This window comes from Paralichthys olivaceus, chromosome 8 (assembly GCF_024713975.1).
Source record: "Paralichthys olivaceus isolate ysfri-2021 chromosome 8, ASM2471397v2, whole genome shotgun sequence".
Lineage (NCBI taxonomy): Eukaryota > Metazoa > Chordata > Actinopteri > Pleuronectiformes > Paralichthyidae > Paralichthys > Paralichthys olivaceus.
The window spans coordinates 23,911,794-23,936,673 of record NC_091100.1 but is presented as its reverse complement, the minus strand read 5'-3'; the positions used below and the strand labels follow the sequence as shown (position 1 = coordinate 23,936,673).

Sequence of the window (24,880 nt, the reverse complement as noted above, 5' to 3'; positions counted from 1 at the left end):
GATTCATAATGTCACAAGCCCAGTTCTGCCCCTGGGCATCCACAATCCCCAAGCTGTGGCAGGGAGGCCCTGTGTGAGTGTCCGTGTTAAGCCTGCACAGTAGCTGACAGGAGGCATGTGACCTCCATCCTACCTCCAGATGTCCTCCATCACAGGTGTCCAGCGCTAAGCAGTCCTGCCCGTGCTTTGCGAGGAATCTGCTCTCTGTCCAGTCCACACGGCTCTCTGGTCATCACATGCTGAAAGAAAAGAAGTTGAAGCCCCACACCTGGAGATGAGCTCACAACAGTGACTGTGTGAATATTATAAAGGATGCTGGTCAAGCGTAAATGAAATAAGCTCTCAAGTGTGCAATGTAAACAGAAAGAAACAGGGTCACAATGAACACAATCAATTAACAAATCCAAAACAAGTACTATTCAGGTTGAATGGACAGAGATGTAGGGTAAATCCTCCAGGCTTAGAACTGTTAGCTTTAGTGAACACACTATTACAACTATTGACCCGGGCGGCTCTCAAACAATGTGAACAAGAATGCAAAGTATTTCAGTTCTAACAACAAGGGACCAGTGAATAGGGCAACGTTGACTGTTCTCAAAAGCTTAGTAGCCTGTGAAGTGTCCACACTGCAACTTACGGTATGGTGACATAAGAAATCATCCCAACTTTTTTATTATGAGATTATTACCTTGTAGAGAAGAATGGGTGTTAGCTGTACAGCATGTGCACTGACACGACACATTTTGACATGAAGTAATGTATTTACAACGTAGGTCAGCTTTCTCCATCTATATAACTCAGGAATAAGCAGTGTTCATTGTGTGTTTGACAGGTATTACGATGGTGCACGTCTGCAGTTTAAAGATAAAGCTGCAGACGTGAGGTGTATAATCCCGTTGTGCAGCTCTGCGTTGGGATGATACCTTTCTGTTTTTCCTCGATCCTTGAGGAAGGAAGGTGTTTTCTGCTGTCACATCCATTCATGGAAGATGCGGCAGTGACAGTTGAGGGCGATCGGCGTCAGCGTCGGCGCAAGGCACAGCTGAGATGAGGAGAGGGTGGGGGTGCGATTCTGGAAGATTCTGCGGGAATCTCACGAGTGGACCCCGTTTCACTGGTTTATTGAGGGGATCGCTTCTCTGAGCTAGGTGGTTAGCCCTCCTGTCAAAGCCACAACGTGCACACTGTGGTGGAGACTAAAGGTTTTAGGGTGAGTTCTCTTGGCCATCGCTTCAGCACACATGCCTGCTTATCACCATTAAAACCCATGGGAATCTGTATGTCTTTTTTGACGTTGCATGCTACTGTCTCACAGATGTCATTTTCTTTTCACGGGGATGGCTACGCTACGTAGGCAGCTAGCTCGCCGTCAGTCCCCTGGTTATTTAGTCCAACTTAACTGAGCAGAGCTAACAACACACGTGCTGTGTCTGCAGTCGGAGCTTTAGAGTTGAAACACACGCAGAAGTCGCCTCAGTCGCGTTAACTGCAGCTCTTGCTGGATACAGCTGCAGGCTAGCTAACCTAGGAAACGACAAAAGACTGCAGCTCCAAGCTAACGCGAATATGTGCTAACGTTAGCTCGCTCGCTCACTAGCTTGTGGCTGTGGTAGAGATGCTGCGCTCGATGAGGTGAAAACCAGGAGACAGTAACGTTAACCGATCATCGGTGACTATATTATAAATAGTCCTGAAGTCACGGAGGGTTAAACACTCAGACTTATTCAAATCGACGCTGCTGTTGACATCAGCGCCCTCGCGAACATGTTTTCTGAAGTGGCATCCAGCTTTTTTCCCCAAACAGTGTTCAAAAGCACGTCAAGTCAAAGCTAACGGTGTTAGCAAGCGATGCTATGTGACAGTCAGTAGCGTGTCTTCGTTTCGTGCTACGTGTGAAGCACTGTCGACACAATCCATCACACGCCACACGATGCACACACTGATCCTGCTGTACAATGTGTTTATTACAGAGCCAATGACTGGAGCAGACTGAGTTCCCACTGATCCCTGCTAAGATGTCAAGTAAGGAACTGGGGGTGCTTTCTCTACCTCTTTGTCTGTGATGACACTAAAATGTATCTTCAAATCCACCAGACTTACTGTTTCTATACATCCATGTGAAACTACGTGACCACTACACAGCAGCTCCATTAGTGTTGTGCAATCATCAACAGTGAACTGCAGTGATTCAGGTCTCAGCTGATCTGTGATGTCATGTAGAAAGTTTTTTTTTATTGTGGACTGGAAGAAGTTTTCTGTCTCTTGGAGCTGATCAGTGTCATTTGGACCTTTTCTTTCACAACAGAGAGACCATCGTATGCCCCTCCCCCTCCCCCTGCCCCTTCAACCGTGAGTATTCAGTGTAACCAGCACCGATCACCCACTATCACCTGGGTATCACAAATTAAACTGATGTTGGTGTGTGGAGGCGTCCTTTTCACTACAGTTTATGCTTTGTCAAATCATTTCCATTTTATTTTGAATCCAAAAGCCAGACTGATGAGCTGATACACCACTGCCTCTGAAAAGATTACTGTGATTGCTGTTTTCTCAGCTTCTTTCATTGGTTTTCTTTCATTTCATGCCCCCCCCCCCTTCTTTTATGTCATTTCTCATGGGTGTTTCTTTCCCATTTTGTTTCCATCAGCAAATGCCCAACACTGCCGGGTTTGTGGGGTACAACCCATACAGCCATCTGGCCTACAACAACTACAGACTGGGAGGGAGTCAAAGCAGCAACAGTCGGGTAACGGTAAGAATATAACATAGAGAAAAGTAGTTGATCTATAATTAAGTTTAACACGACACTGAACGGTCAGTTTGCTTAGTCAAAGGAAGACAATGCAGAAGCCCCTGCAATAGCACTGAAGCATTTCATAAGACCATTGACCTTTGCTTAGTTCAGAGCAAACAGTTATATTTTTGCATTTCCACTCTTCAAAGAGCAGATATTGGATAATAGTCAGTATTGGAGGCTTACTCGTGCTCTTACTGAGACTGAATATAAAATGCGTGTCATTCCAAACTCCTTCTGCTGTCTCCATCACGATGCAGACCGGCTAAGAGTCCTTCTGGGTGTATTCAAATACCACCTGGCTTTCAAAGTCTGCATTTCTGACAGCCATGTTAAGTAACCCATGCCATCAGCGTTGCCATGGCATTACAGACTCGCTGCTCAGCATGGCTCAGGCCGCTGAGCAGTAATTTAGTCGCTGCATGCAATCTGTGGTTGGCTGACTCTGATAATGGCATTATGTCTCACGGTGGGCAAATCTTAGCTTAGGTGAGATTTTTTTTTAGCTGCCAGCACCACTCCATTGTAGTCGGTGGGGTTCTGACATGAATGTGGCCTCAAACTGTCGTGAATTAAATCAATATAATTGAAGATATACAAAATCAATTTCTGATATATTTGAATAAAGTAAACAAAAATTGATAGATAAATGTCAAATTAGATTATTATGCACTATGCTTTATTTTCACAAGCTCTACTCAGCTAAGAGTGTATAAAAGGTCACTCAACACCGACATGCCTTTTTCTTTCTTTACCAGAATTCTTCTGGAATAAATATCCCAAAACCACCAAAGCCACCTGATAAGCCATTGATGCCATATATGAGATATAGTCGTAAGGTAAGTACCCAGTGTGTAACTGCTGCATTTTGCATCAACGTGTGCTCTGCTGGAAGACAGGGATGTTTTTAAGATATTATATCAGCTCAGAGTAAGATGTACATTTTTTTTACAGACACTGATTGTTGTTTATTGAGGTAGGTGTCGAGCCGACTTTGTCCAGGACTTAGCTAGAACAGTCCACATCACATAGTGGGATTTATCCACTTGAAGATGGAGCTTAAAGCACACGGCCTCCTCTGGTTTGTGACCTCTCTGCAAAGAGATAACCGCTTATAGCCCCTCCAATCCAACCCAACCCCACACCCATGTCTGGTTCTCATCACCAGGTTTGGGATCAAGTAAAAGCCTCCAATCCTGATCTGAAGCTATGGGAAATTGGGAAGATAATCGGTGGCATGTGGAGGGACCTCACTGATGAGGAGAAACAGGATTATTTGAATGACTACGAAGCAGAGAAGGTTGGTTGTTTTACAACGGGTGTTCCTGGGGTTTTTCTGATGGGTGACCAGTAGATGTGTCTGCAACAGCTGTGGGTCCCTCCAGTCATCATTCCTTCCTCTCTCACAGTCCTGAGTAAACCTTTGTCCTTATCCTGTCGTGGTTGATAGAAATGAGGGTCCACATGTGGAGTGTGCTTGCAGTCTCTGTTTCCTTGTCATTCCTGTCGTCTTCTCCACCGTAGATTGAGTATAACGAAAGCATGAAGGCCTATCACAACTCGCCAGCGTACCTGGCCTATGTCAATGCTAAAAGCCGCGCTGAGGCAGCTCTGGAAGAGGAGAGCCGCCAGAGGCAGTCCAGACTGGACAAGGGCGAACCTTACATGAGTATTCAACCAGCAGACGATCCAGATGGTAAGGCCACTCAGCTAAATGCTTTGTCTCCCAAGTTTTAGAATAGTGGGACAGAGCTGTAATTACTGTAAAACCATCACACAGTGTTGCCAGGCCGCACACCAAGAGACTTATGTTTTCCCCTCCTCCTACACAGCTACAACCATCCACATTTTTTGTAATGCTACCTTTGAAATGTAATCTCTGCTATGGGGCTGGAAAAAGAACTTTTGCATAACTGTTTACATTTTGTAGGTATTCTTTGCATTGGTTTGGATGTAATTGCGTAATTTACATTCTTTCCTTGTCATTTCAAAGATTGATGCACACACCAGTCTGACACACAAGCAAAGAGAGGACGTTTGTGTTACACCCACCTCACGGAAATGATGCTTGTCTGAGGTCTGCCTGGGCTACAGGAGAAGATAATGATGTACAGGAAAAGACCGATAAAACCAATTGCAATTTAGAAACACCCTAGACCATAAAAATGTCAGAGCTGGTACCCCAGTGGGGTTTGTTCTCAACAGACTGCACGTACGTCAATGATTAAATAAGATTTAACTCTCCAGGTGGCTACATATTCTGAGATTGTACTTTATTAATAAATACAGTCTTAGAGAAATTCTTTCTAAGCTGCTGCCTTACGCCACTTTCTCCTGCTTTATATTATCAGCAACAAAACCGCTCAGATATAATCACCAGTGTACATTTACTGTTTGTTGAAATGTGCAATGCAAAATAACCTGAATCAACATTAGTGATTTATGCTACAGCTGTCAGCAACCTTGTTGAAACTGAGAGCTACTTCATGGGTACCACATTTGTTCAGTTTGCCTTTAGTTATATATTATAATTAATGATAAATGATACTCATCTGTGTGAAGACACTGATCACGTGAATGATTTCTCACAATAATTATCAACAATGACTTAACTAGGTGGGAAACAGATAATATCAATATTCAACACTTTATTTCTATTAATCTCAGCAATTGTTTACATTTTCAGATGAACACTTCTACAACATTTCATAAGGAAAATGTTCCATTTTCACGAGCCACTGACAAACCCTTTTAACAAATCATTACCTGCTGCCTGCGGGCACCGTGTTGGTGACCCCTGTGCTACAGTGTTATACTGCTGTTATGCAAAAAGTAAAAGTGGAAAATGTCCCACATGTTGGTGAGACTTAACTCCACTGAATTTGTGAACTTTGGAGAAGCTTAATCCTTACACCCTACCTTCAGAGTATATTACCTTATATTTGTTATACCTTATACTGTTTTTCTGTCAGAGCACCAATGCGTGCACCTTTGAAACCTTCGGCTTTTTTTTTCTGCTCTGTGGAAAGTTTGAAGGGTGTGCACATTGGTGCACCGCAGCAGCAAGTTCAGCTAATACTCTCCGAGAGCTCTTGTATCAAAGAGAGATTTAGCAAAGTTTTACCACAACAAAGCCAGCAAGGACCTGGTACATACACATTATAATCATGTGCAACAGCGTTAGCAAGTGGAAAACCAACTGAAATGAAAAAATGAATTTGATGTTGATATGATACCAGTAAACAGGTTTGAAGAGTACATGAGTTCATTAGTTTATTTGTTGTGTTTGCTCATGTTTTTGTTTAGGTGGCCATCTTGTAAATTCATTTGACTTAAATCTGTTAGGTATCTTATATATCCCTTCTTTAAATATCCAAATTAATAGTGATTAATTATTGCTATGCTGTCAAGATTTCAATTAATAATTGCCTTGTAGATCTGGTAGATCCTCCATGTCTCATTAATTACATCTAAATCTGACAAACATGCCTTGACCTAAACTACACATCGATATGCCGTATGTGAATTTCTTTTTTTGCTTTGGTATCAAAAACTAACACTACTGTAAATGTTTTGATCGTCAACAATCTTGTTCTGAATTCTGATGAAAGATTCTTAACTGACTTGAGGTCAGCTGTTTTATGTTCTCCCGAAACATCCCAACAAAACGTGAGCAAAGGAGAAAATGGACAAATATAATGCACTAATACAATGGCTGACAAACCTGAAACCAAAGACGGCTCTATAAGTATTATAGTCGTGTTTTATTCTGAACATATCTGCATGAAAGGTTCACTGAAATTCAAGTGAAATCCTATTTGATCCATCTGGTCTTTATCACAGCCGAGTGTGGATGATTATTGCGGATGACGCACTGTAGATGAACTCTTTGGATTTTATCTTCATGCATCATCATCATCCTGTATTTGAATTAGTGTACATTTAAGACCATTACAAGCATTTGCTGACGAGTGAAAATTGCTGACTATATCTTGGAACTTCTGTGCACGTACAGTGGGGTATAATTAACCACTTGTCCCATTCACCTAACAATAACAGTTTTGCTTTGCTTGAGGATGTATTTTGACATAATGGCCTGCACTTAACTCTGACTCTATAAATATTGAGCAATATCTTCCTTATGTTTACAGTCTCTAGATACAGCAGTATCTGCATCCTTTTGTTTTGAATCATCCATGCTGTAGATTGCCAAAGCCTTCTCATTCTAGTCGTTAGTGACTCTACTCATTGCCTTTTGACAGGGGGATAAAAATATATTACACAAGACAAACGTAACTCAAAATGTTTTTCCTATCTTCAGAATACGATGACGGATTCTCCATAAAGCACTCAGCTGCAACTCGTTTCCAACGCAACCATCGTCTGATCAGCGAGATTCTCAGTGAGAGTGTAGTCCCAGATGTGCGATCGGTTGTTACTACGGCTCGCATGCAGGTCCTTAAACGCCAGGTCCAGTCTTTGATGGTACACCAGGTATGATGTACGCTGTGGTCAGTTCTTCTATGCTCCACATAAAAGTGGGATATAACATTGACAGCTTTGTCTTTCTTATGGGTCAATAATGTCATAACAATGGTGCCTGTGTGTCTTGTGTCACAGAGAAAACTGGAGGCCGAGTTGCTTCAGATTGAAGACCGCCACCAGGACAAGAAAAGAAAATTCATCGAAGCCACAGAGTCATTCACAAATGAGCTAAAAAGGGTACGGCTTCTTGGTCATCACTTACTCGCACGCAACCTTCATTTTGAATGTTTAACTGTACAGTGTGCAGCTCTGGTTATGTGCCCGTCTACATCTGTCTTACTGCCACCAGCTGCTGCTAACTCCATCCACATGTTCTGGCAATCATATTGCTGTCATCATTTGTAATTTGTGGCCCCCATAATAACTGTTGTTTTGGAATGAGATGCAGCGCTGTGCAGCTGAATGCACTGACCCCTGTTCACAACAGGCGGCGCCATTTATCCTTTACAGAGCTCCTTCCTTTCACTGACTGAGAAGTCAAATCAAGACTGAACATGAAACACCCTTGTACAGAGACAAACTATGTTCGTTCATTAAGTTACATTATTGAATTGCATTAAGTCAGTTCAAACTGCAAACGCATGGTCAGCCAAAACGAAACTCAACATTTAATCCCCAATTCCTGCCCTTTTTAGCTGTGCTGTATGAAAGTGGAAGTGGACATGGAGAAGATTTCTGCAGAGATTTCTGCAGCAGAAGAGGCAGCGCGCAAGCGGATAGCAGAACGTGAGAGAGATGCAGGGGACCGCGGTGCAAGAGAGGCCCCCACCTGTGTCTTAGCAGAAGAAGAAAAACACATTTGTGCAACACATGGCAACAAGTCTCAGCAAAATCCTCTCGCTGAAAGTATCAGCAAGGAAGTCGAGGACACAGAGTCCAACACCACAGACGCTCCAGGTGAGCCACCCTTGGGTTTATTTGTGGATTCTGGTGCTATGTAGGCTGTCTTGATTTTACATCATGTAATTTTGTTTTCTTTTACTCAGTGAAGCAGAAGGCATCAGAGGAGCTTGAGGCTCATCCCGGCAGCGAGGAAGGGGCGTCAGAGGACAAGGAGAGCGTCCCAGAGGGAGCCATGGAGGAAGGAACCAGTGACAGTAACACTGGCTCAGAGACCACCTCTGCTCAGACAGAAGATGCCCCGACCAGTGAGCCATCAGAGGGGCCCAGCAAGGCGAGAGCAGCCCACTGAGTCCAACACATACCCGACTGTGAACTGTAAGGCTGTTAGTTCTGTTGGCCTATGATCACCTGATAACATTTATTGCACAGTATCATCTCTCTTATCAGTGTTCAGATGGGCTCATTGTTTGACAAGCCTGAGGCAAAGAGGATGTTGCGTTCAGTTTGAAAACACCAAGGCTCACAGACATGGGCTGAATCGAAATAAATGAAACATTTAAAGCACTTGAAGCCAACAAATCAGTGGTCCTGTCCAAAAAATGGCTGCAGAGTTCCACAGTGGTCCATGTGAAAGCACTACACAGTGACAGGCCTCATTGCCGTTTGAAAGAACCCAGACAAGCCCTCTTCAGCACATATTGACACATATCTCTCGCACTATGTCTGGCATGCCCCAGATCATTGCAAATTAAGGCTGGTATATGAAAACAAAGCTGTCACATGAGACAAACATTGTTCAGTGTTATATTAAACTTTGTCTTCTGTATTGTAGTGTCATTGTTGCTTTTACTGTTATTTTTGCATGTTGAATTTTTTTCAAAATAAGTTGGCTTGCTTGTGAAGAGTGGAGCTGAGTGACCATCTCCTTGGCAGGAGAATATTTGTTTACTATCAGTATTACAGTGACAGTATTGTCTCAGGAGTTTGTAGTCCTTAGTAGTAGTTATATTTGTTATTTATTATCAGCAGTTTAATTATACTTGTGGATTGGTTATCCTGGGCTCAGCTGAGTCAATTCATGAGTAGCCTATATCACATGATCATCAGTGCTGTACAATGCTCAACTACCAGTGTTCTCAAGTTTGCTTGCTGTCAATCAAATCAAAAGCAGTACGCTTAGAACATTTCTGTGTTGTTGTCAATATTGCAATTTTCAGCAGAAGACTTAAATGTACCGTATTTGTGTACACAGTGTAACGAGGTTTGATAAAACATGTATTTTCATGTTGTCGTAAAACAGCTTGAGGAGCAGTCATAAACATGCAGTCTTAAAATGAATTTCCTTTTGCATATTTATACCAATAAACTTTTTTACCCGGAACCAGGTCTCTCTTCAGTTGTTGAAAAATGTTTGATGTGGTATAATAGTAGATTAATTCAATCAATGATTCTTTTGTTTATATATGGATAATTTCGATGTACATCTTGCAGTATCCTGTGAAACACTATTCTCTGATGATCAAACACAAGTATATTCTACACTGGTGTGCACATGCTTGCATGCAGCATGTTTGCCTTGTGCACAGTACAGGTAAGGGAAGTGGGTAAGACGAGGGGGAATTGTAATGATTTCCTGTTTTTCAGAATCTGCAGTCCTCACCCGGGGGTGTACACTTGTACACAAGTTCAGCATTACTGCCCAAAGAATGACTGATACCCTACATTGGTTTTCAGGATATAGTGTTGCAGCATCTTGCAAGGTAGTGCAATAATTACTTTTATTGTAAATATTAACGATGCACATTGCACTGCAGCTTGCTGTGTTTTTTACTTTGTGGTTAGTTCTACCTCAAGTGAAAGCTGGAAACCGCAACCACAGAGATACAGGTGTGCAGAAGCATGTGCAGATCTAATGAGTTGGTGGGCAAAAAAGCATTTCAGCTGTCCAATACAAAAAGTCAGTCTCCATTGTATTCTATGTTACATTCTATAGTAATACAAAAACAAATCATTTTATAACTTCCTTGTTTTAGGAAAAAGAGGCAGAGTCACATGTAAACATTTTACTAAATGCATTTTATAACTATGGTCATGCTGATAAAGCATTTGAGTGACAGGTAACCAGTAGAATGTAAAGAGCTGAACACATTTAAACTAAAAACTGATAAACTGGGTAATTGTACATAAAAAGATGATGCATATTGTTGTTTACCTCCAATATTATTTAACTATTGAATACATTACAAGTCAAAGTACACATGTGGTGTTGCTGAGCTGTGTCTGATCTCTTATCTACTGACTGAATCATGTGGCTCTGAACAAAAAATCACAAATGAGTGCCTCAGATTTCCCTGAAACTAATTTGCATAAATTCATAAAATGACAGTTGTCTCTGTCATGCAAACATAGTCATTTGACCACATTTAACAAATCACACAAAAATGCTTGACAAAACATCCAATTGAACACAAATGTTGTGCTTATGTCTTCTGGAGTGATTTTGCCAAAATGTAGTGGTATAGTGGACTTTTTTATAATGTTAATATCCCTTCAGAAAACAGAGAATAAATTGAATCTAGAGAGAGAGGTTATATATCTTTTATGTAAAAGTAGCCAGCCTCCAGCATATAGAATACGTGCATCTAACCAATGCAGCTCACAGTGATTTATTTGTGTATATATTTTATTTAACAGTATGTTACAGCACCAATAATTAAAAATAAATCAAATTTCAGGTGGAGCCTGTGGTTTTCTTGGTTTTTACACGTGATACTTCAAGGCTGAGGGAGTTTTTTCATTTCAATAGGGGGAAGCACGCATCACACACATTGAACTTATCTGTGTATAGTGGCTTTACCTACAGCGTCCTACTCAGTCAACATGGTTTCTGTCAGTGGTGAGTACCATCAGAGTTCAGATTAAAGAATGAAGTGTGCATTGTGGTGAATCCAAAAACATCAGAATGAAGTTCAATGATTTATTCAATTTTTCAGGTCTTCTAAACCTCGTGCCAGCTGTGCTGATATGGGTTATGACTTTTAAGGTGAGAGAAACAGACAAGTGCAGCATCTTTTGCTTTTGAAGTTAGAAGTATAAAAGATAATGAGATGTTTGTAGTAATTTCTATCCACGAGGTGAAACCAAACCCCGCTGCTCACCATTCCCTTTAAGGAAGTCATCGGTAAAGGTTTACCAAAGGAAAATGTGTCAAAGGTCAGAAAACTAATAGCCAAATGTTTCTGATTTATAAGTGTGATGTGTCTTTGATTACAGTCCTGCTTGTCTCAGTACGGAGATAATTCAACTGCCATGAACTACTCAGAATATAACTACTCTTTTGTGGATTATGATGACTTTCCTGCACTGTGTGTGAAAGAATCCAACCGCCAGTTCCGTCTCTGGTTTATGTCCACCTTCTACTCCATCATCTGCTTCCTGGGGCTGCTAGGAAACCTCCTGGTCATCCTAACCTACTTCTACTTCAAGCGTCTCAAGACCATGACAGATGTGTACCTGCTCAACCTGTCCTTTGCAGACCTGCTCTTTGCTCTGACCCTCCCCTTCTGGGCAGCCAACTCCATGGCAGAGTGGGTGCTTGGCCTGCTAGTGTGCAAATCCATGCATGCCATTTACAAGGTCAGCTTTTACAGCAGCATGCTCCTTCTCTGTTTCATCAGCGTGGATCGCTACTTTGCAATCTCCAAAGCAGTCTCCGCTCACCGTCACCGCTCCCAAGCCGTGTTTTTCAGCAAGGTGTCATCAGCTGTCATTTGGATTATGGCAATGATCTTCTCTATACCAGACATGATGTATACCACCATCAACAACAAAACCTGCACCCCGTACTCCAGCAGTTCTGACCAGCTCCGTGTCGGCATCCAGGCAAGCCAGATCGTTTTGGCTTTTGCACTTCCACTCCTGGTCATGAGCGTCTGTTACAGCAGCATTGTCCAGACCCTTTGCCAGGCTCGTAACTTTGAACGGAATAAGGCCATAAAGGTGATTCTTGCCGTAGTAGCTGTCTTCCTGGTCTGTCAGGTACCTTATAACCTGGTCCTATTTTGGACCACACTTGTTACAGCACAAGGGGGAACCGAGGACTGCCACTATGAGAATCGTCTCCTTTACGCCACAGATGTCACCCAGTGTGTGGCCTTCCTGAGGTGCTGTTTAAACCCCTTCGTTTATGCCTTTATTGGAGTAAAGTTCCGTAATGACCTCCTGAAGCTTCTGAAGGACTTTGGATGCATGAGCCAGGAACAGTTCTTCAGGTATACGTGCGGCAGGAGGAGGAGCTCAGTGGCCAACGACACTGAGACAACCACCACGTTCTCTCCATAAAGCTGTGTCAGATTTAACAACAACCTATTCCCACCTTCAAACCGTGGACTGTTGAACATTTGAATATAAGTCTCACATCAACCTTGTATATGACATGCACATAGCAGACGTTGTCATTTCAGTGACATACTGTGTGAGTTGTTGCTGCTTCTGTTGCTGCCATTTTGAGTTCAGTCTTTAGTTTAGAAGAGTCAATATTTAGCTTTTGCTTTGGCTACAGTGTACAGTATTACAGAGAATTCACAGTGTTAATGAAAAACCATTTACAGTGTTATTACTTCACCATTTGAACATTAAACACACTGAAGAAAAAAACACTGGTGTACTGTTTTTATTATTTTTTGCACCATTTTAGTTAAATAAGTTTAAATTCACTGAAATTTCAAATGCATTTATCATAACTGTATTAAAATGCAGCATTAAGAGAACCCACGCACTGCCCGCTCTGTTTGGAATGGGCTGTTTGCTTTGCCTGACGTATCCTGTTGTAACGTCCTTTCATGAACAACCAGAATCAGTTTTTTGCAACGATAGTCAATGTTTTTCATAAAACAAAACTGAGTTGTTTTTTTTTTTTTTATCACTTTTCACATATGTGAAATATACAAGTTATTTTTTCACACATTGCATGTCAGGCCAGTTTTGACCCATTGGCTGCCAGTTGTTGGTCACTGCTGTAGTTTATCCTGGGACATGGAAGAAAACATGCTAAACTTGGTTCACAAACCACCTGTTAACCCCCTCATGGCCGCAGCCCTGTGTGTCTCTTTATTCAATTCTTATTAATATTGAACACGTCACGTGTCCAAATTGCACCAAATTTGACACTGCGCTTCCTTGGAACACAGACAGATGATTGTTGGATCAGTAGGTAGATTAATAATAGAAAAAGATCAAGGTTCAAGAGTTTGACTAAGTCACCACTTTGAACTTTGAACACCTTTTGCTCATAAGAACTGCTAACAGCCGTTTCCTGTGTAGTTTAAGCTTTCTCTTCTGGGTAAGTATAGTCAAGCAAGCATATATTTAAGAGTACAAAAACACTCAAAGGAATCAGCTACATTTGAAAAATAAAATAACATCAGCACAGTAAAAAAGGTCTCAATGTGTTATAAGGCTTATTTATAATTCTTCTCTCTTATGTCATGAGAAGAACTTTAGATTCATCTTAAATGCGACTGGAAGACACTGAAAGAAATTAGTCTGTAATCTTGCAGCAGAAGGAAACAAGTACCTTCAAGAATTTAATTTAATTTAGATTAGAATATAGCTCATTATAGAGACAAAAGGACACAAGGTGAGAATTTTGCTCAGCTGAAAGAAGGATATGATTTTCAAACAAAGCTTCACAGAAAGTAACGGACTAAATAAATTTGTAAAAGTTCAGCCATGTATGAAATATCTCTTTGTTTGTCAGGACAGCTACTGATACATCTTTTAGTCTTTGCAAGTCGTGTTGAGATTTAACTGAAGAAAGTTACTGATTCTGAGATGGATTCCAGCAATAAACTAATGTATATGCATAATGTAAACATATTCAGAGTATCATTAACATGACAATTATGAGGAACACAGCTGCAAGTAATATAACCAACACATATTATGCCGAGGGGAAAGATATGATGTTATAAGAGTTGACCCTCGATGACATCATCATTAAAAGGTTACGACTCCAGGGTTACCCTAAAAGAGAATCTAATTCTTCACAGCAAATTTAGAGAAAAAGCTGAGGAATCCCTCACCATAACCAAATCAGGATGTCTTTTGAGACAGTTGTATATACTGCTGACAGACAGAAAACACATTTGCCAGAGATCTTCTGTTTCCACTCATCAAGCTCCCAACAGTCAACCTTTTCTGAGACGGTTTGACACTAAAGGTCAATTCAACATTGAATTGAAGAGCCTGTCAGTGTTTATCAGCTGCAATGGGCAGAATTGTGCACAGAACCTGCTAAGGAGCTAAGTGGTACAACAAGTTCCCCAGTCCTCGACAATGAGTGTGGAAATAGGCTGGTCTCATTATAAAAACAGTGACTAATTTAAATGGAAAAACAGGTTTATGGTGAAGTGTATCTTGGAAATTTATCTGATGATGGCATATGAATAGCTTAATCCTTAACTCCTTTTACACACCAGATCTCATTGTTTGTCTGAGGAAATTACTGGATTTTAGATTAAGATTATCTTTATGGTCCCACACACAGCATGCAAACATGTTTTTAACCCATCTGTGTGAACGGAGCACACACGGAACACAGTGACCATGCATGGAACAGTGACCACACATGGAACACAGTGACCACACATGGAACACAGTGACCACACAGCCATGAAGGCGCCTGGCAAAGCAGGGGGTTCGGTGCCTTGCTTAAGGGCACCTTAAGCAACCGACTTGAACCGGCCACCCTCCGGTTCCCTCCAACCCTCCAAGCCCTCCAAGCCAAGTCGCTATGGACTGCGCTACCGCCTCCTCTGTTTTTCTATAAGCTTCAGGTGAGCAGAAACACCCAGAGTGGATGGACATGCACCATTACAAAATGACCTGCAATATCACAGGCAAGAGACCAGAAGTAGTTGAAAAGAGATAAAAAACCCATTAGATCTCAGAGAACATGTGGCCACAGATATGAAGTGGAGTTAAACTAATTCAACAGCATTAATAAACTCATCAACCATACCAGCAAAATCAGACACATCAGATAAAACGCTACTGGGAGTCTCTGATCTAAAGCCAAAAACTCTGCCCTCTAGTCATGAATGTTACACAACTAAGATGACATCATCAGTTGGAGCTGCAGAGATTAGTGATCCTTGTAGCTGATAGGCTCAGTGGAAAAAGGGTTGGGACTTCATTAATAATAGCATGTAAGGAACATGAAGTGTCAAACCAAAACAGGGAACAGTCTGAGAGTAGAGACAACATTCCAGCAGTGGAATCCTGACCAGAGGAAAACAAGGTAAGCGGATCTAACTTTATCTTTACTAAGACATGTTAATGAAATAAACAATGTAGAACATATGAAAAGATCCATGGGGAGAGTCGCCTGAGGTATGGCAGCCTTTTATTTCATATTGAGATCAGTTGACAAAGCTATGTATTAATTTAATGGCCACCATACTATGGACCTCTACAGGTATATGTAGTTTTATGGGTTTTAATAATATATTTGGAATTATGTGTTTGTGTTTATGGTTTGTGCCATGTTTATGTTGTATTTGTGCATTGTGTGTAACACTTCATTGATCAGAATATCAGTTGCATTATAAGGTATGCATTCTTTGAACTATTTTTTTGCATTGCCTCAAATTCATTATAAATATAGTTTTTTATTCTTTTATTATTATTGCAGCAGGTTATAGCACTGGATTTAAAGAGCTATGTTGAAACAAATGACGAAGCTCCATCTGTATGCTCTCAATACCTCATTACTAGATGTGCTGAACAATTCAAAAGTTATATTACAGCTCATGTGATGAAAAATCATTTTGAAATTCCCTGAAAATTGCCATTTAGCTACTTTCCAAAAATATGTTCACCATTAGAGTTCTGGCTGTTGTAGAAAAACACTCAGGTGTAGTTATAGTAACCATCAGTCACCTGGGTGACTCACTGAGCACCACTCCTTGTCTGAAACATGGAGAGGGAGGCACAGCGTGAACAGATCATCCCTCATATTACACACCCTTCCTGGACAAATATTCATGCTGATATCAGCATTGAAGTAAGCTGTTTACTCAGCCTGTGTCATTTCTTATTGAGTGGTTTTATGCATAGGTTGAGAAACATGTGGGAAGGCTCCAGTGACTGTCAGTATACTGGAATCAAGGTTGCAGACAAAGTTTAACCTAATGTTTGTAGAATTGCATTAAAATGCATAACATCTTCTAGCAAAGAACATCTGATCAAATGTTGCCAAGTCGCTTTAATCACCAAATATTGAAAGAGTTGAGGATGTGTTTATGTTTAGTACATTACTTCATTATCTAAGAATATGAGTATCTGGGAAAAAGGATTTATGATAAGTCTGTTTTGCAAAGAGGACAAAAGCGAGGCTGTAACTCCAGTGAAGACAGTGTAACTGATCTCTCTCCATTGTATTTGTGTCTTTGGTTGTCACAGAAGATTGTGAGCTCTCCTAACATGATGCCTACAGCTAAAGGCATGTCCCAGATGATTCCCAACCATGTTCTGAGAGTGGGTCAAACTATTCGCATGGACACTGCTCAGGAGACAGCCAATCAACATCCCAGTCCCACGAGGCCCAGTGGTAACCATGGTGACTCTGACCTCGACATCTCACTGGATAATCTCAACCAGATCATGCTGGATTTGGATCCGACATTTGAACCCATTCAGGTCAACAAAAGTCCGTCATGCATCAGCCCACCTGCAGGTAAAGAGTGTTTTGTGTAGCTACACTATTCAAACTGCACCTCTGGCGGCGTGACACAGAGCGCTTTGAAACCACAAAGCCGACAGAACACATAGCCTGGGGCTTTGGAAATTTACCCGCCCTTTTTGAGATTTGAGATAAATTTCTTTTTATAATGGGGTAATTGCACCACTTCGTCTGTTCTGGGATTACTGCCCAGAGAAGTGCCACACCCTTCACATGCAACAGACAGAGAAGCTCGCCAACAAGACACACGAGGGTGGAACAGCAGTATCTTCACTCAGAACTGTGCTGCTCATTATGTGAACACCAGAGTCAAAGCATATACATGGATCTCCTGGTTCTCGTCTCTTCTTGAGAGATGTAGTGAATGTGAGTTTGAAGTACATGAAATAACAGTGTTGAGAAACCAGACCATTCATTGGTTTATTTCACCAGTAAAAGACACAAATCAGGTGAGGTGTTGATAAGTACTTCTGTTGCAAAACAGTAACAATACTCATCAACTTTGAGTCGGAAAAATGTATGTATGATTCTGTTAGAGCTTTCGTCATAATTATGTAACTCTGGTTGCAGGGGCCATGAGTCTGGCTTGCCCACAGGCTACAGTATGTTCCTGAGGTCATAGACTCAGTCAGACAGATCATCAGATGTACAAGAACAAGTTGAGACAGAAACTGTGCAAACACAATTTAATGCATTTATTTGGATTGAAATACTTCAACAGGTACATGCATGAAAGATATGTGAGTTTCAGGATGACAAGTCCCTTCTGCTGAAGGAAAACTAACACATGAAGTGAAAGAAATCAGGCACCATGCAGTTTTTTCATATCCTTCAGAAAATTCCCTTCAGTAGACTGTTTTTTTTTGTTCTTGCAAACACTTTCTTCTCCATTCTTGTGCTCAGATCAAGATATCTACAACTGCGTGTTGGTCCCAAGAGGATGTTCGTCCAGCGACTCGCATACCACGGGCCAGTCTGTGTCACCCAGTATACCCATCCCTTCACACAGCAGTCTCAGCTGCAGGACCAATGGCATGCCGGTATTCTCCAGCTCCCCAACGTGCTCACTGCCTCCGCTGCCATGTGGAAGTGCACCCCGAAGAATTCCCTCAACAAGGCAGGACATGTCGTTTTCACAAGGATCCCTCTTGTCACACCCCAACAGAAACAGTGCCAGCTCGCTCCTCTCCATGTCAACATGCTCAGACACCAGCTACATCCTTGGCAGGTAAAACTCACTGAAAAGCTCAATGTATTGTTAATATTAGTGCAGTGCACATTCTAAACATTTGGTCTGTGGTGATGCTGGTTGCAGGTTTCCTTACTGAAACTGTAAAAGGGACCTGTTGAGCTGCAGTAAGTAAAGACTTTCTGCAGAACCGCTGCTGCACAAAGAGCTGTTCACCTGTTTATTCAAAGTTCAGAGAAGCTCAACTCAGTACACAGAACCCTGAACTGGAGAATCAGTTGTGGCTATTGTCATGATGGCACTTAAGTTTCCCCAGCCGCTGCTGCTCCAGAGCTGTGGTCACCTGTTTACTCTGTGCATCCAAATCACATCAAATTCGACACTGCTCTGCCTTGGGCATGCAGTGGGAAGCCGATAAAATAACCGGTTCTGAATATAACTAGCCACACACAGACAGATAAAGATTTCTGGAATTATTAGATGGATGCTGCAAAACCAGATATTTGATGGCAACAATCACATATTAGAGAATTTAGCCATGTACCTTAAACACTGTGTTGTTATCTTTTCCATTTGTCTTGGTTCATGCTAATGTAACAGTTAAAGCTCACTGATACAAACTGAAACACATATAAGAACAGGGTACGGATCTATGAAAATGATCAACTTCTTCTTCCATCCTGCATAGCTCCCTGTCGTTGGCCAGTGAAGATGCGGACTCTCCAGAGTCCAACCTCACCGGTACGCCCGGCTCCTTCAGTGATGTGTCCACACTGAGGCTGTTTTATACCAGCCCAGACAGGCCCTCACTGACCAAACAGGGACACCTGCAGGAGCTCCACAGCAAAGGAGCACAGAGCAGTCCAGCTTCACTCTCTGGGTCTTTGACCGACATTCCTATACTGTTGGTGAATGGTGCACCAGAACCAAATCTGCACATCCATTTGCCTGGACCAGGAATGGACATGATACAGACAGACACTGTGTCCCCCTCGAAGCCATTTTCTTCTCACAGTGAGTCGCAGGTGTCACAGTAGTCGAATTTAAAACAGCTACCACATTCTACAACTCTGTTTGACATAACTATCTTTATGATTGTTTAGGTGTCCGGGCCCGTTTTAGTGGCAGTCAGCCCTCGATGAAATTTGTCATGGACACTTCAAAGTTTTGGTTCCGTCCACATAGCAGCAGAGCAGAAGGTGAGAATGACTAAAAACACTTCAAACATATATGAAGACAATGTGGCTTTAGTCGAGCTCTCAAGGTAATTCATCTAATAATAACCAGTTCTTTTTTCATCTCTGTGATACCTCTAAGCATTTTCTGTGATGTTTACTTCATTCTAGCTGAAGCTCTGGTAAAAGACAAGGAAGCTGGAACATTTGTGGTGAGAGACAGTACCTCTTTCAGAGGCAGTTTCGGTCTGGCCATGAAGGTGAACCTAAGTCCCACCAACTTCACTGCTTCCGCCTACCCAGGTACATTTTTTCATTAATGATCATTGCAGTGCAGTGGCCTGACCCTAATGAGCCCTTCTGAATCACATGCCATTAAAGGAAACAGCAGTGTTTGGTCAGATACAGGACATACGGGGCCTTGAATGCCGCAGCTTCCACCTCCACAGACAAACAATGTGAACACGGTGTAGCAGAGAGCCCATTGAGCTCATTTGTCTATAGCGGAGTCCTGAGAGGCACAGGGAATCACTTACTCAACTCTGCTGATGTGTATGGTCATGTCTGACGACATCCAGCTATCTGTGGCGAGGCAGGAGACAGTGCTGTTATTTTTTCCACCCACAGTATGTCCTGTGTAAACACAAAGGAAAACCAGCTGTTTATGGAACTGTAAGCAATCTGAGCAGAAAAAAATGGACCTCACTCACAAAACAATTTTGAGGCTTACTTCATTTACAGATTTATTTTTTCAACTGTTTTTGGAATGAGGATATAAAAGACATGAGAGCAGTGTGTTGGCACCAAGGCCATTTCACTGTAAGCAGGCTTACAGTGTGCTGTCGGTTTCAATCTCCTCTGCTAAATTATATCTCCAAGGATAATCAAAACACAATTATCCTTGGTCCAGGGATGTCACTATAATATTTTCTCTTCCTGGGGTTTTCAGGAACAGTTTATAGTGAAACAAGAATTTTGTTACACAAAATTATGAATGATTTATAAGATGTGATGGAAATGAGAGATCTCAAAGAAGTACAGTTGAATTGAATGAATGCATTGCATAGAAAATATGTGGTGGCTAGGGTAAAGTACCCTAGTTGCATAATGGGAAACAGGCTATTCTATCATTTCAAATGTGTGGGTTTGCTGTGGGATCATCTTGCTTTTTGTTGCTTAGGGCTGTATGTGGTGGAGGAGACTAAAAAAGAAAATGTTAAATGCATCAATTAAAATAATTCATCAATACGAGGTATAATAATCACTTCCAGTACTTCTTCATAATGACACTTAAAGTTCAGTGTAAAATGTCCTGACATTTGTCCTTTTTTTTAAACAGGAGAGAGCAGTTCAGACGCTGTCAGACATTTCCTCATTGAATCATCCACTAAGGGCGTACGTGTCAAAGGATCTTCTCAGGAACCATATTTTGGTAAGTGCTGTAAAAGCCTGCAACACCTACAGTTACACATCTAGAAGTTATAATTTTTTCTTACAATCCACTCGCCGACACAATATGACTGCGCATCCTGCTCTGGTGACGTCTGCCACACCAGACCTGAGTCAGCCATGTCTGGCCTCATGGGATGTGGGTGGGCAGCAGCGCAGGGTTCTTGTTATTTATTCAAAAGTATGAGTTCACAGGGCGTGTTCTCACACCCACAGAGCCATTATCAAGGATTATCGTTGTCTTCCCTCTTATCAGAGTCTATGAGTGTAAGGATTGAGACTCGTGCACTGCTGTCCCTGCCTCATGGCTGTGATGAAGAGAAAATGAAGTCATCACATTTCTTCACCTTTGCTGTAGTGAGCTGTAGTCAGTTTCACATTGCAAATGTTTTTCCATTACAGTCACCTGATTTACTCATAATACTATAAATGAAATAACCGCTTCCATCTCAATGTCTTCTCATCACAACAAATATATCCAGACTCAATGTTAAAAAGCTAAGCTACCATACACATCCTAGAAAATAACCTACACAAAACACCAATATTTGACTTTTTGTTTTCCATATTGACACAATGAATTTCTCCATCATGCTCAGACAAAGCTGTGGTTTTCTATTACTTTTAAAGGTAGTCTCTCAGCCCTGGTCTACCAGCACACTATCTCCGCTTACGCCTTACCCTGCAAATTACTGCTCCACTCCCAAGGTGAGTAAATCAGCCTATTATGTCTCAGTTTGTGTGTGTGTGTGTGTGTGTGTGTGTGTGTGTGTGTGTGTGTGTGTGTGTGTGTGGGTGGTCTACGTTTAACTTATTTTGTGGGGATCAAAGTCTGTTTACTCCATAATATAAATCATTAAACTTTAAGGCTAGGGTTTAAGGTTAGGGTTAGATTTAAGTTATGGTTAGAGTGAGGGTTAGGGAAGTGGTAGGTAGGTGGATGTAGGTAAGTTTCAAGTAAGTCTCCAAGAAATTAATGTCTTCGAGTCAAGACTGTATGTGTGTGTGTGTGTGTGTGTGTGTGTGTGTTTGTGTGTTAATTTATTAATGCATTATTTGCATACACAGATCTGGACACAGCAGAGGAAAAGACAAAGGACAAACCAGCCTCAGAGAACAAGAATAAAGCAGGTGAGACTACATAAGATACAACTCACCCCTGTTTATTTCCACTAGCATATAACAGAAGGTTTTATCATAGAGATTTAGTTTACAAGCTTTTTTCAAACAATTCTTACTGAGTGAAACTTCACTGGAGAACAAGGAACAACAGACAAATGAGGAAGCCCAACAGCTGTTTATAAATGGCACATTTCAGCTACAGACGTTTTCTGAAACTACATCAACGTGTTTTTAATGTGCCGTCTTACCGTTTCTTCTTCTGTGGCTATAACATGTTGCAGCCATGTTGGAGATGCTTACAGCTAGCTTGCTGATTGAGGTGAACTATGCCGGTTTGGTGTCAGCAGGCCTCCCTCTGAAATAATGTTAACATAACAAACATTTAAATAACGTTATCGCCATCTTGTTTTTAATGAGCGAACAGATGGAGGAAAGATTTCCTGTCTTCTGACGCTCAGTACAGCAGCTATTTCGAATGATCATGGCGGGAAAAGCAGATTCAAGTGTAGTAAATGAGCTTGATTGAAGGACGCTGCATCATATTATGGTGTGTCAGTGCAGGAAGTGTTGTCCACATGTCAAATGGAACAGACATATGAGTTATATAAGTTATAACCAGAGTTCAGTAGCAATGAGGGGTAAAAGGTCTGATTTGAACATTCAAGATAATTGTTTCAGCTTGATATGAGAACCTTAATCTGCTGAGCAGCTATCTAATATATGTAGTGGAGAAAAAGTACAATACTTATTTCTGAAATGTGGTGAACTTGAAACAGAGTAGTATTATCGCGGTTGGGTCGTCCTGTATTGCACTACAAGATTGTATCATAGGTGTATTGTGGTTTGTATCATAGTTTCCATTTATTTCCATACATATTTCATGTATATCTATTTCAATTCAATTAGGTTTTATTTGTACAGCTCAAGACTCGTTACATAGCAAGGTCAGACCTTAGAGATTGTGAAGGAACCCAACAGTTCCCACAATGAGCAAAACGCTATGTTAATGTAAATTCCCTTTATTCCCCATAAAAACACGCACACACAAACAGTTCCTCTTTCTTATGAAGTGCAGATTATATGGTTTCCTGTGAGTATAAAATAGATACGGCTTAATCGACCAGGAAGGGGCTGGAGGGTACGTCACTCATTTAAACTTATGTTGCTACCCTACACGTTTAATTCTTATATAATAACACAGAGTTCATCCATTCCATAGCTTGCAACTTCATCTACCTGAATGCTGTTCCCACGGAGATGCTGACGGGCCCTTGTGCTGTTCAGAGAGCAGTGTCTGCAACATTTGAGAAGGTCTCAGGATCCTTTACACCAACTGTGGTCAACCTGAAGGTGTCGTTGAAGGGTGTTACACTGACAGATATTAACAGGAAGTAAGAGAACACACATCCTGTGCACTTTGTGCAGAGATCTTCCTTCCAGTACACAACAAAATCATGATGGGAGTGATATGTGGTTTGTGTTCAACATTTTGTGCATTTCTAACTCCATAATCATCTGTTCTACAGGCTTTTCTTCAGACGCCATTACCCTGCTCACCTGCTTAGCTACGGTGGTGACGATCCAGACAATAGATTGTGAGTATATAACATGTAGTGAAATAAAAGAGATTCTTTTTTCGCATCTTTCAAACATGATGTGGTTTGGAAACATTATGTGATGTTGATGCTATTTAATGAGAGTAAAGAGCTCATAGATCAGCTCAATACTGCTCCTGTGTTTGTCACATTAATTCACCACCATATGTAAAGTGTCTATTGGTCATTATATGGACTTTGTGAACAGAAAATATAAAAACAAATGTCACCATTGTAATCTTAAACTTGAACTGTTTCACTCTCACAGGTGGATGAAAGGTACTACGTTTGGTGCAAGGTAAAGTTATTTCCTGTTTATCATTACTTTCTATATCAGAATGATGTTTTTTTTAATGACAGTAAAGTCGTTTCAAAGTGAAGCCTCACAGGTTCTGGGGCTCACTTTCTGCTGTGCAAAATAAATACATTTGTAAGTCTGTTTTGTTCAATTTGAATCCAAATCTAATCTGATCTGTTGCTTCTTTGTTCCGCCAGGATGTTTGGCTTTGTGGCCAAAGGCATCGAGGCAGGCATGGAGAACGTATGCCACGTCTTTGCAGAGTATGACCCCCTGCAGCCTTGCAACAAAGTCGTCGAGGTTATTCAGGCTGCCGTAGCCAAGCTATAAGCACACAAGCACTCAATCAACTCAAACAGCGTGCAGCTTTGCGGCCTTATTTAATGCTGTCTGTATGAACTGTAAATTCTGAAGTAACCTCTTCAGTACCAGAAAAATGTAAATGACAAGCGCTTAGCATTTTTTTGTACATGGTCAGATGATTAAAGTCATATTGAAAAGGCAGGTGTAACTGCAGCATATATGAAGATATACAAGACTGAAGAGTGGTCTAAGAAGAAGAGACAGGGGGCCAACAATGTATAGTATGATTGTAATTAAATGGCACACTGCTACTTAAAATACCACACAACATTATTGATCTCTTGCTGAATATATGAAGCTGCCCAGAATATCATTACATGTTATTGTGTAAAATGTTTAAAACAGCTTCTTGCATATACAGATGGGTTAAGACATGGTTCAGCAGTTTATTTAGTCTTGTTTGCGATGTTGAATGATTTCAGTGTAAATTGAAGTGTAAATCTACTTCAGGTGATGTTATGAAATGTAAATCAATGAGGGAATTTGAATGTTCTGTAACGAAAAGCACTTGAAATATTGTTTCGTCCTTTTATTTCAAAGCAGAGTTTTTGCATATACTCTAGTTGTATAGGTCAGAATGTATTTATTATACTGCACTGTAAACAATTTCTCTGTATATTAATGGAACTTTTGTTCAAATTGTTTCAATTAAAAGCTACACATTGAACTCCTGAGGTTGTGTGTGGGTGGGCCTACACGTGTTTATTTGTGAGCGAACTATCTTTTTCCATTACCTCAACATCAAAGCGTCTGTACAGAGTCTG

General features: G+C 41.2%; 4 protein-coding genes and 1 long non-coding RNA gene across 22 annotated transcripts in view; 3 read left to right on the top strand and 2 right to left on the bottom strand.

The window, feature by feature from the left end:
• Positions 1 to 1,063, bottom strand: part of LOC109646863 (zinc finger protein Aiolos-like) — a 28,919-nt gene extending 27,856 nt beyond the window's left edge. For all 14 annotated transcript variants that reach the window (XM_069530891.1, XM_069530897.1, XM_069530899.1 and 11 more), the window contains exons 1-2: positions 924 to 1,063; positions 134 to 239 (exon numbers count right to left, since the gene is read on the bottom strand). The gene's annotated coding sequence lies outside the window, so the exon portion shown is untranslated. The remainder of the gene's footprint in view (positions 1 to 133; positions 240 to 923) is intronic.
• Positions 1,064 to 1,069: 6 nt separating this feature from the next.
• Positions 1,070 to 9,563, top strand: LOC109627733 (SWI/SNF-related matrix-associated actin-dependent regulator of chromatin subfamily E member 1). 2 transcript variants are annotated; one of them, XM_020084503.2, is made up of 11 exons: positions 1,070 to 1,210; positions 1,971 to 2,022; positions 2,306 to 2,349; positions 2,648 to 2,752; positions 3,553 to 3,633; positions 3,963 to 4,094; positions 4,319 to 4,490; positions 7,116 to 7,288; positions 7,415 to 7,516; positions 7,975 to 8,236; positions 8,326 to 9,563. In XM_020084503.2, the coding sequence occupies exons 2-11, from the start codon at positions 2,016 to 2,018 to the stop codon at positions 8,529 to 8,531; spliced, it is 1,284 nt and encodes a 427-aa protein (XP_019940062.1). In that variant the 5' UTR covers positions 1,070 to 1,210; positions 1,971 to 2,015; the 3' UTR covers positions 8,532 to 9,563. The 2 variants fall into 2 exon arrangements, with proteins under 2 accessions (XP_019940062.1, XP_019940063.1); XM_020084504.2 differs by lacking the exon at positions 3,963 to 4,094.
• Positions 9,564 to 10,966: 1,403 nt separating this feature from the next.
• On the top strand, positions 10,967 to 12,785 carry ccr7 (chemokine (C-C motif) receptor 7). 3 transcript variants are annotated; one of them, XM_069530906.1, is made up of 4 exons: positions 10,967 to 11,078; positions 11,176 to 11,225; positions 11,456 to 11,769; positions 11,860 to 12,785. In XM_069530906.1, exons 1-4 carry the CDS (start codon positions 11,063 to 11,065, stop codon positions 12,521 to 12,523), a joined length of 1,044 nt encoding a protein of 347 aa, XP_069387007.1. In that variant the 5' UTR covers positions 10,967 to 11,062; the 3' UTR covers positions 12,524 to 12,785. The 3 variants fall into 3 exon arrangements, with proteins under 3 accessions (XP_069387007.1, XP_019940064.1, XP_069387008.1); XM_020084505.2 differs by having other exon boundaries at positions 11,456 to 12,785; XM_069530907.1 differs by having other exon boundaries at positions 10,969 to 11,078; positions 11,559 to 12,785.
• A 2,574-nt stretch (positions 12,786 to 15,359) lies between these two features.
• LOC109627300 (tensin-4-like) lies at positions 15,360 to 24,783 on the top strand. 2 transcript variants are annotated; one of them, XM_020083790.2, is made up of 13 exons: positions 15,360 to 15,482; positions 16,646 to 16,919; positions 17,829 to 18,153; positions 18,803 to 19,128; positions 19,218 to 19,313; positions 19,461 to 19,592; positions 20,629 to 20,721; positions 21,369 to 21,446; positions 21,807 to 21,869; positions 23,080 to 23,251; positions 23,387 to 23,455; positions 23,724 to 23,753; positions 23,951 to 24,783. In XM_020083790.2, the coding sequence occupies exons 2-13, from the start codon at positions 16,667 to 16,669 to the stop codon at positions 24,081 to 24,083; spliced, it is 1,770 nt and encodes a 589-aa protein (XP_019939349.2). In that variant the 5' UTR covers positions 15,360 to 15,482; positions 16,646 to 16,666; the 3' UTR covers positions 24,084 to 24,783. The 2 variants fall into 2 exon arrangements, with proteins under 2 accessions (XP_019939349.2, XP_069386989.1); XM_069530888.1 differs by having other exon boundaries at positions 20,629 to 20,725; positions 21,373 to 21,446.
• On the bottom strand, positions 17,597 to 23,237 carry LOC138411293 (uncharacterized). Its single transcript, XR_011243940.1, has 3 exons — positions 23,097 to 23,237; positions 22,109 to 22,215; positions 17,597 to 19,922 (listed from the first exon to the last, which is right to left on the bottom strand). It is a non-coding gene; the product is annotated as an uncharacterized lncRNA (long non-coding RNA).
• Positions 24,784 to 24,880: the final 97 nt, after the last annotated feature.

Bases quoted from the DNA above. Each gene is read 5' to 3' on its own strand.
- LOC109627733 (XM_020084503.2), top strand. The intron at 2,350-2,647 runs GTGAGTATTCAG...TGTTTCCATCAG, and splicing joins CTCCCCCTGCCCCTTCAACC to CAAATGCCCAACACTGCCGG. The intron at 4,491-7,115 runs GTAAGGCCACTC...TCCTATCTTCAG, and splicing joins ACCAGCAGACGATCCAGATG to AATACGATGACGGATTCTCC.
- ccr7 (XM_020084505.2), top strand. The intron at 11,226-11,455 runs GTGAGAGAAACA...CTTTGATTACAG, and splicing joins TATGGGTTATGACTTTTAAG to TCCTGCTTGTCTCAGTACGG.
- LOC109627300 (XM_020083790.2), top strand. From the start codon at position 16,667: ATGATGCCTACAGCTAAAGGCATGTCCCAGATGATTCCCAACCATGTT. The intron at 21,447-21,806 runs GTGAGTAAATCA...TTGCATACACAG, and splicing joins ATTACTGCTCCACTCCCAAG to ATCTGGACACAGCAGAGGAA. The intron at 23,252-23,386 runs GTAAGAGAACAC...TCTGTTCTACAG, and splicing joins CTGACAGATATTAACAGGAA to GCTTTTCTTCAGACGCCATT.